We start from the raw sequence: 11108 nt of genomic DNA, 5'->3' as shown, positions 1-11108 counted from the left end.
GATGGACGACGAAGAAGGAATGCGCGAGAGATAGAGAGCAGTGAAGAAAATTTAGAAATTGAAAAATTTCGCTTTATGATGTTTTGAAAAGAAAGCCGAAGGAGAGAGAGAATAAATGAAATATTTTTTTGCAAAAAAATCAAGCTGACAACGCCACGTCTGTGTGTCACTCATGACCGTGCGTAAAACGTCATTTAACATATCAAATCTCTCTTTCTATCTTTCATAAAATATACAATAATATATATATATATATATATATATATATATATATATATATAAATATCATTGTATATTTTATGAAAGATTTTTCCTTCTAAATATTATCATTGTATATTTTTGGAAAAGGTTAAATTTGTCTAGTATACAATGCATAATTTACGTCTGCAACCTTTTATTCGGGTATTTACAAATGATCCGGCAAATTCTTAAATTGTTATCGGGTCGGATAATGTTAGTCTACCAAAGACTCGGTACTAGAAGCCCCATCCTCCGCGTAAGCCAAGTACTGGGGATCGAGTTAGGGTTTTGGGACTTGCAGCTGTCGCTCTTTCGCTCTGTTCCAGGCGATCGCGGATTCAATTCCGTCTCTTATAGTTCGTTCTATTTTTTCCCGGTTGTTTCGCCGTTTGATCTTCGCATAAAGGAAAGATGGTACACTCCTTGAGCTTTCGTAGTGTTTGTTGAAAGTTTTAGTAGATTTTAAGCTTTTATGTGTTAATGATACGTCTTCAGCTTCCGTTATCGCTTCTGAAGACTGCTCAAGGTCATCCCATGGTAAGCTAGTCCAGTTTATGTGCTGTTTCTGTTTCTTTGATTTGGGCCTCAAGTTGCTTGCTTCGTATGGGTCGGGTATAGTTGGTGGAGTTGAAGAACGGGGAGACATACAATGGGCACTTGGTGAACTGTGACACCTGGATGAATATCCACCTCCGTGAGGTTATTTGTACCTCAAAGGTGAAGCCTATTTTTCTCGTCAAATTTTTCATTTTGTTTGTGTTTAAGAAATTTTGATGGACTGGCTCATTTATGTTTCTTATAGGATGTGATTCTGGTTGTAGGATGGTGACCGGTTTTGGAGGATGCCTGAGTGTTACATTCGTGGGAATACCATCAAGTACCTTCGAGTTCCAGATGAGGTATGCATCATTAAGTTGGATCTGTTTTTTCCTCCAAGTTAAATATCTATCTTTTAGCAGCTTCATATATGAAATTCAGGTTGTTAAATTGATGTCTGAACCAAAATTCCTGTACCTTACTAACGGATCTTTGAATTTCTTAAGTGATGGAGGTCATATTTTTCTCAAATGGCTTCTGAATCATGCTCATACTAGATCCTGCTTCATTTTAATCTAAAGTAAATAAATAAAATAAAATTCTTGTATTTGTATGCTTGCTTTTGTGTTTTTTCCTTGAAAAAGATAAAACTGGAAAATGATGATTGTCTAGATCTTTATACTAAGGAAATGATGGGAAAGGAAGTTTCACGTGTTTCTTTCCTCTCAAATGTTCTAACATTTCTCTCTTACTTTCTGTCCCTTTACCTTTCTTCCCTAATTCATATCTCTTCTTGGTAACATGGCCTAGAGGAAAGTAACACTAATCAGTGACAAAGGAATTCACCATTTTAGCTGTAAATAACTGTGGATGATTATTTTATACAATTCTTTTTTATTTTTAACTTATGTTCTCTTAGTTTGCAATCTTTTGTTGTTTATATTCTGTAAGATACATGCACTTCTTGAGTCATCTTAGGCTATAAACCCAGACCATCTTTTATACGAAGTAATATCATGTTTATTTTGAGCAATTGGACTAAATTTGGTTTAATTTGTCCCCAAGGTTTCTAAAGGTGTATGCAGGTAGTCTGCGGTTGACCCACCCACTAGATACCACAACACTGTATGCAACACGTGAAGCCATATGCTGTCATTATTAAACATATATATTGATAAAAAATGACTAATAATAATCTCAATAAAGAATATCTGTTGATACATCCACACATCTAGTTTACACTTTCACAGAAAAAATGTCGACCATACAATTAAAACATAAAACATAGCAATGAATGCTAATTAAGGATGTAAAAATGATCAAAATAAATTACAAACTGCATGGCTTATGTGGTTGCTATGCCCCTTCATTATTTACCTAGGTGAGCACCCACCACTTGCTGCCAAAGCTAGGGCCTTTTTAAGCGATGTATGCCCCTTGCTTTAGTCAACTCTCTGTATTTTCATTGATTATCTTGATGGATCTCTTTCATTGTCTACATGATACTCTGTTCTTGAAGTTTTCTCACCATATTGATGTATGACTTAAAATTGACAATCAAACATTATAAATAATCTAATCCTATTCTATCTTCCATTATTTAGTTGGGGTGCTAAATCCAATAGGCATTCTGGGCATAGCTAAATTTCAATTTTTTGTGAGAACAAATAAACTCATCACAATTAAAATTAAAACCAAGAGGACTATGAAATGAGAGATTGGTATGGTCAATAATCTGATTCTAAACTTATCAGAATATAATAGATGTGCTATACTTATGCATTTGATAGTGAAAGTTAGTTGTTGTGACTGAGAAAAACATAATGGTTTTTCATTGCATTTAATGTTCTTATTAAGCAAATAAGTTTGGATGGACTGGAATCATTTACCAAATGGTGCTTGTAGAAAGGGAGACAAAAGGTATATTTTTTGGTTATTAAGGTTTGCAAAATGGAAAATATTCAATGACATGTTGTCTATGGTATGAAGTATCGAGCTGTGTTGGTTGACACGGATGCGATTTGCTGATTTGCCCATCGACCAACATGACACTCATTTTAGCCTAGCAAACAATGAAGAGATTGAGGGAGAGGAGGACTATTAGAGGGAGGGTTGACGAGATGACGTTGATGGATGGGTTGTGATGGGTGGGCAGTGGTTAGACGCTATGTGTTGCAAGAGTAAAACAGAAAAATAGATTGAAGAGAGAAGGGAAGAGATGGGAGAAGGAGTATTATAGGAGGGGCAATGGACGAGTGCGGGTTGATAGGTGACAATAACTGGTGGGCAGTAAGCATGCCTTGCACGCTTCGAGAGAGAATTGGGAGATGTTGCATAATGGAGAAAAAAATAAATTAAATAATAATTTTTAACCTTTTAAAAAGTACCACAATCTAATTAAATACTCAATTAGACTATCAGATATATAAATTTGACTCAACTTTAAATTGTCTAAAATAAATTCAACTGTACTTAACCCTAATTTCACTCTTCTCTAAAATTTAAAATATTTATTCAACTTAGCTTAATTAGTATTTAAAAAGATTTTAAACAACTAATTCAAAATGCAGGAAAAATTGAATAGGATAAAATTTGATATTTAACATCGATAAAGTTTTTTTTATTGTCTTTTGGCATTTATGATATCAAATGATTGTGCGAGCAACCAACCAAAAAACTAGGGTTAAGCAAGACCTTGTTGAGGCTTTTCTCCTTTTTGTCTTCTCTTAGCTTTAGTTCGAGCATGAAACAATATGTAGAGTTTGATACAAACTTTAATTAAACAAAATTTATTGATTAAGTTAAAAATCATTTATTTTTATTTTTAATTTACTTTATTGGAATATCATTTAAATACATAATGGTTGCAATAAGTGTGTACTAAAATATCATATATTTTTATTTTATAAAAATTTGAAATTCGAATTTATTGTTATTGAAAAATCTTGAATTCAAAATTTTCAAATTTAATTGAGATGAATCCAAATTTTTTATTTCATAATTTGTATTTCTAAAAATTTTGACATATAAAATTAAATAAATTTGGTTACAATATTCAAAATTTAATTTACCAAAAATATAATAGTTTACTTCATTTTAAAAATTATATATCTATTTATTTTTGGTCCACTCTAATAATTACATGAATGAAATAAAATCAAATTAAAATAAAAAATGATAAAATTCTGAATTATTTTATTGCATCTAAGATTTTATTAAATAAGGTACAAGAAACAAAAAGATAAGGATTAAATTTCTTACCAAATACTCATGAGCAAATTTTAAACACAATTACATAGATCTATAAAAATATATATTCTTTTTAAATAAAATTACATCATTTATAATGAAAGCCTCTTGGACCTTCAAATTTAAAATTGCGACAATTTTGTAGAATTTGAAAGTCAAACATGCCCCAGGTTATAAGAACCAAGGAAGTTTTTTTTTTTTGCATTGCTCATTCTACTATTTCAGCAGCAAAAGTTAAATGGATTATAATTGTAAATCTTATGAAATGAAAGAAGATACTTTACAAGCAACAAAAATAAAAGTTAAAATTTGTTTGGTTACAAACATTTTGATACTTCAATCTAAAAACAACATATACTAAATAAAATTAATTATATTATTATTAGTAATTGAATTAAATAAGTATTGAAACTGAACCAGCACAGAATGATACATTAACGAAATCATATTGTTTCGGTTAAATACCGAAACTTTAGCACATCCTAAAATTTTAAACCTCTTTGTTAATGCCACGGTTACTTTGATTAATGATGATTAATGATGGGCTTCCTTTTATTTCTTTTTGTTCTAATTAGCATGTGTTTTTCCTTAATGAGACTCCTCACGTTTGTTTCCTGTTGCTAATGTGAATACCTTTTGTCAACACTGCTGCATTTTGATCCATTGGGTGCTTCCTATAGTTTAAACAAAACTGCATGATTTTGATTAATTCATTTTGTGTTCATATAATGGTGCGATCTCTTGATGTTTTAGGTGATTGACAAAGTTCAGGAAGAGTCCACCAAAAGCCGCACAGGTGATTTTGTGTGTTTTGCTTATTTAATTATGCACAACAATATGGAGAAAGCTGAAAAATCAATTCACGCGGTTGTGTTGAAATATTTGATAAATTTGAAATTCCTTTCCACTAAAAATATATGCCAAAGTTGACTTATTAGATGAGGAACTTGATACAGCTACCTGTAGTGAAATTTTCTCCAACATATTATATGCTTGTCGTACATCTATAATACATCTTGAAATTGTCACTTGCCAACCATGTGGGCAGTTGCTAGTATGCACACTGTCTAAATTAAATTAGAAAGTCAGAGTAATACAAGGTTTTCAGGCTTGCTTTTTTGTGTAAAGTCGAGTGAGTAATCTTGGATTCTAATCGTGGACTTTAATTGTAAAATTATGACTTGATGATTTAATACCCTTTCATTATTCACTACAAATCTGATGAGAAGTTGGAAATAAATCATCTTTAATCCTCTAAATATAAAATAACCATAGTTTAAAGTCCTGTATCTTTTGAAATGGGAAATACAGAATTGTTCTAACATTGATGACGAACACAATTTTGAAATAGTGACCATCGGCCTTGTAGTGTCTCATCGATGAAGCTGTTGCATAATGAACAGCGAGGAAGATTGCTATGGCCTGGGTGAACTCACATCATTCCTGAAAGTTAGTATAAAGTTGATAGTTCTTTTAAAAAAATAGCTTAGAGAAAATTAAAATGAAAGGGCATATGTAGGAAAAATTAAAATGAGAGGGCATATATAGGAAAAATTAAAATGAGAGGGCATATATGTAAAAAACTAAATATGTGATTAAAAGAAAGGAGTTCTATTAAAAAAGAGGGTATATTTCTTTAAGAGAAACAAAATGCAATGTATATTAAAAAATAGAAGAAAAGGAGCATTTTTTTTTTTTGAAAAGATAGGGGGCTATGCCAAAATGAAGGCAACAATAATGAACACAATTAGTGATGCTAGTTAAAAGAAAGGTGATGGATCTATTTTCAGAATCTTCAAAACTTTCTTCTCTTTATTTTCCCCTTAAATTAGGGTTTCATTAATTTCTTTCTCACCATCCTTTTTTGATGTTATGTGCATGATATAAAATGAGATTAGTTATGGTATTTTTTTACCTCCTTTTTCTAATAGAGTAAGATACTGACAACTTTGTCCTTCCAAGCATTAATGTTGTGTGCATGATATAAAATGAGATTAGTTATGGTATTTTTTTTACCTCCTTTTACTATTAGTGTAAAATAGTGACAACTTTATCCCTCCAAGCATTCTTTTTCATAGTGGATGATGGAATTCTAATCTCACCTTTATCTGCAACCTCTTTATCAATTTCTTCATCAGTTGCAACTTAGAAAAATTCTTTGTTCTGTGCCAATGTCCTCTTCTCTCGATTAGATGGCCAATTTTACAGTCTCTTTGATTTCATTGCTTAGAGTAATATCAATTTCTCAGTTATCTGATATTAATTCCTCATCTCTAAAATGGATACCACTTTCATCTGCAATATCTCACAAACCATTGCTGCTTCACAAACTTTAAATAAAATTCTACACTGCCTTCATCTTGAAGGGGAGTCAGAAGAAATTTATATCAAGACATCTATATCTCTTTCAAAAATCAACTATGGTCCAGTCCTTGATCCTTGAAGATAACCAATGTGCTGCATCAACAAGCTTCTCTAATGTTTTGTATTGTTTCTTATTAATCGATCAGACTTTGTAATAAACTAGATATGGTATATATCTATGCTCCAATTTGAGGAGTATTTTTGTTAAAATTTGAGTTATCATAGTTGTAATTAGATGTTGGATAATTTGAATCACACATTAGATATTTAGTATAGGATTATGGGTCCTACATATATGTACTAGTTACCCCTGAATAACAATAATGCAACAATTTATTCCTCTCAACTGACAACTGGGGTTGAATTGCCTTGTAAAATAACTTCATGAATTTATGATTTGGAATGTGAGTCTGTGAAGTTTTGAACTCCATTGATTTTAACTCCATGAGCTATTCTGGTTCGTGCCATTTATGTCAGGCCGTAAATTTAAGTCAACCAGCCATTTCACTAGTTTGATAACACTGAGAATAGCCTGTTAACTTTACCATCCATTATATGTCTTTTAACTTCTTATTGGAAAAGCCCATAAATTATCAAGGGTCCTAAATTCTGTATGTGAACCTATGGCAACCTGTGCCACTTCCTCCGCTACCTCAGCATAATATTTTGTCATGGGTTCCTTCAGGTCTTATGCTTTCTTATGGTGCTTAATTCCTGAATTTGTTTCTGCTCCCAAGTATTGTAGCCATGTGACATGATTTGTTCATGTCTAACTCATCTGCCACTCCCTTGGATGTGTTTTCTGCAGACAGGAAGCCTCCTGGAGTTGGCCGTGGCAGGGGACGAGGAGGTAGGGAAGATGGCATTGGGCGGTCTGCCAAAGGCATTGGACGGGGTCAAGATGATGGAAGCAACAAAGGTGGTGGTCGTGGTAGAGGGGGAGTTGGTGGTAAAGCTGCTGGTTCCAGAGGTAATTGATCGCAACTTATGTCAATGTTACCTTAATTTCCAACCAAGCGTACCTCCTTTTTTCTCAATGTGCATATCGACTTCAAACACAGGTGGAGGGCGTGGCCGAGGTTGACACGCTGATAAGAGAGAGCTTTCTGTTCAGACCTACTATAATTGCGGCAAGACTACTTAAATCGGCAGACTATTTGGTGGATGTTAACCGTCGGCTGTGTGAATCGTCTACTTGCTGAAAAGCTTTTCAAACTTTTTTTCTTCTCTTTTTGGATATGAGATCGAATTTAATATTCCTGATCGTGTGACTTTACTTTGAACCATACCTAGTTCCCCTGTTTATTTCACCATATGCAGCAAACTTGTACTAGCCTCCAAGCGGGGCATATGTTTTCTTCTTTTCCTTGGGTTCTGAAAGATTAAAAAAAAAAAAATACTTCGGTACAATTTCTTATTGGGATTTAGAGAAAAGTTAGACCACATTAAGCCTATTATATATAGTTGATATGGTGAAGATAGCTGTAGTTAAGTTAAAGGTGAGAAAAGGTGGACCACATTAAGTTTATTATATATTGATGATATGATGAGGATAGCCGTAGTTAAGTCAAAAGTGAAGTAGAATAGTATATAATAAGTCAAAGTGGAGCTCAAATTAAGTCAAACTGAATTGGGTAGGTTTGATCAAGTTAAGGCTGAGTCCAATTGAATCATGAGTTGATTAGACAACCCCGACTGGATCAGCCTCAAAAGAAGATTTCGAGTCAATTTAGTCTAAATGTGGTCTGTCCAAATTGGGATGTGACTCGGCAGTTATTGAAACACTGGTCACCAAAGATTTTGACGTTTAAAACTCCAATTACTAGAGGTGTCTTTTAGTAAAGAAAAGAAGATGCGTGATCATCCTTTCATTTTCAATTTAAAGGTAATAGGTTATAATATTCTAATAACTCTCTACTCTCCTTACTTTTTCTCCAATCATGTTATTTATTTTTTCTCCGAGTTCTGATTTGAGCATTAGAGGAGCTACGTTAAGATTTATCTTGACCTCCCTTCTAATTAATTTATTGAGTTTGTGCAGAGGATTTTCTCTCTACTCAACGCTTTTGTTGTCGACTTGAAGGCAATTTTGGTCTTTTAAAGCTCGACTCAAAGGCAGTCAGCTTATTGAAGCCTAACACGAAATCAATCGTCTTATTGAAGCCCGACGTGAAAGTCGGTTTATAAAACTCAACTTAAAGCAGTCAACTTGAAGAAAGTTGAACCAACCAGTATCCAGATGGTCAAAAATACTTAGCCATGCTTCCTTTTATGAGTCATCCCATCTCTTGATCTCGGACCGGATAAAATTGACGTCGTCTATAAGAAATATTCGAGTTGAGATGTTGAGATGAGAGATACGGGAAGAAATCTCAAAGATCAAGAATTTGTTAGTGAGAGGATGGATCGAAACTATCACCATGACTAGGGAAGATTTGAACTGACTTGTCGTCTCTGCTGTAGAAGTATTATGATATCATGCTCTGCCCACTCCAATCCTTGGTAAGGTACAGTCGATTCCTACCCGAGTACCTCTAGGCATTGCCGAGGCACAGTCAACTCCTACTCGAGTGCCTTTAGCCCTTGTTGAAGTACTCCCAACCCTTATTGAAGCACCCGGTAGAATATTTTTACAAGAAGAAGAACAATCTTACGAATCAATGGTATGAGAAGTACCTCAGAAAAATCATAATAAGGAAAAAAAACCCTATTAGTTGAAAGAAAAGGTACTCGAGACACTCCTTTCTCCCAACATATCTTAGTAGGGGAGTTGCTGAGGTACTTCCAGCCTTTACAATTCTGGGACTATAATGGTTCCTCAGACCCAAAAAAAAAATCATCTTTATCAATTCGAGAATGTTTCTTTACTACATCAATATACTGATAGAGTGAAGTGCAAAGTCTTCTTGACAACTTTATCTGAACTACATAGAGGTGGTTTAATCGACTCCAACCTAGTTCCATACACTTTTTTGAAGATTTCAATACCGTCTTCTTGCACTACTTTGCCAATAGTAAGTGGTATCACAAAACTTCTCTTAATCTTTTTGCTATGAGGCAAAAGAACAGAGAACCTCTAAGGGAATACATCCAATGATTTAACTGAGTTGCCTTAGATGTACTTTCTACTACCTTAGAAGTCCTCACTGGCACTTTCTTCCAAGGATTGGTAGAGGAAGACTTCTTTGGATTTCTGATAAAGAAATCTCTTGTCAATTATGATAGTCTCTTGGGGAGAGATGAGAAATATATCAACGTGAAAGAAGCTTAGCATGCTCGAAAGACTGATGTCATCTCGGCTAAGTTCCCCTCCTCTTGGAAAAATAAAAAGACTCATCTACCTTCTCGGAACAGAGTACCTCAACTGACTTTCAATTATATCCCGAGTAAAGTTGGGGAGAAAGTAGCCCCAATGTTGGAAATAGTTCCAACATCATTTGACAAACAAGGGAGGAAACTTATTAAGAGATCTACTCAATTCTATACCTTTCATCAAATATGTGGTCATTCCACCAATGAGTGTCGTCATCTTGCTAGAGAATTCTGACCAACAGTGTAACATCATCAATGGTGGAATGTTGGATCCCCTCCTGCATCACCTGACCAGTCCCCAACTAAGTGCCCTGGTCCTTGTTGGTGCTTAGTGCATAACATATATCATCAATAGTGGAATGTTGGATCCCCACTTGCATCACCTGGCTAGTCCCCAACTAAGTGCCCTTGTCCTTATTGGTGCTGAGTCCATAACATTTAACCTAGAGTTTTGATATATGACTAAGGTTAAATGTCACGCCCTAGAGGAGTTCCTGTCCGAAGAAATTTCGGCAGCATCTCCCATGTACGGTGGACAATCTGAAACTTTCTACATATCTCCATACCTCAGCCACATGCGGCTGGAATAATAACAATAAATATAACACAACCACACAAACATTCACGCAGCTATATATAATCAAACAAAGCAGTAATACTCTGACTCGAAAACCACCCTACTCAACTACACTCGTAAAACTCAAATCCGACGAAACTCACCTCTTATGCCGAGCCGGCAAGCATGTAGTAGAATAAGACCAAATAAAATCCATCGACATCACAAAAATAAATACAACGTCCAAGTATCAAACAAATCAAGTCTAAACATAGACAAACGAGAAAAAAAAACTTAAAAGTCAATCAATCCTCGAGGTCTGCAGGGGATCTAGCACTACGTGCAGTGGGGACTAGCGACTGGAACTCCCTCCTGACAGCATCAACCTGAAAATAACAACAATGGAGGCGGAGTGAGTCCAACACTCAGCAGGTACAATTGATATGCAAAGTAAAGAAATAACACCTAGCACTAATCATGCGTACAGTCTCCTGATAAAAATAAAGATAAATGCAAACCGAAGTAGACAGGAGAGAATCTGTACCAACCAGGACCCGGTATAAGGACAACAGTCTGAAAGGTATAGAAGACCTGTATGCATGTCAAACATGGTATCCACACAATATGCAGCATATAAATGCAGCAAACACAAACACAAGCAATAAATGCATCATGCATATGATGCCAATGTCATGGTTACCCCTGACGCCAGTCAGCCAACTCATAATAAAAGTGGAACCGAGTGGGTAGAGCTGTGACAACCGTGCACTCTGCATCACTACCCCTGATGAGTGACCGAGTGGACGGGATGCTGTCGGAGTACATACGTACTCCTACCCCAAATCATAAA

General features: G+C 34.8%; 1 protein-coding gene across 1 annotated transcript; it reads left to right on the top strand.

Moving 5' to 3' along the window:
- The first annotated feature begins 463 nt into the window (after positions 1 to 463).
- LOC122024443 (probable U6 snRNA-associated Sm-like protein LSm4) lies at positions 464 to 7800 on the top strand. Its single transcript, XM_042583074.1, has 7 exons — positions 464 to 654; positions 736 to 777; positions 859 to 957; positions 1062 to 1139; positions 4780 to 4822; positions 7199 to 7360; positions 7452 to 7800. The coding sequence occupies exons 1-7, from the start codon at positions 652 to 654 to the stop codon at positions 7472 to 7474; spliced, it is 450 nt and encodes a 149-aa protein (XP_042439008.1). The 5' UTR covers positions 464 to 651; the 3' UTR covers positions 7475 to 7800.
- The last annotated feature ends 3308 nt before the right edge of the window (positions 7801 to 11108 follow it).

Source organism: Zingiber officinale, chromosome 9B (assembly GCF_018446385.1).
Source record: "Zingiber officinale cultivar Zhangliang chromosome 9B, Zo_v1.1, whole genome shotgun sequence".
Taxonomy (NCBI): Eukaryota; Viridiplantae; Streptophyta; class Magnoliopsida; order Zingiberales; family Zingiberaceae; genus Zingiber; species Zingiber officinale.
Note: the sequence above shows the minus strand (reverse complement) of the source record. Positions and strands in the feature narration are given on the sequence as shown.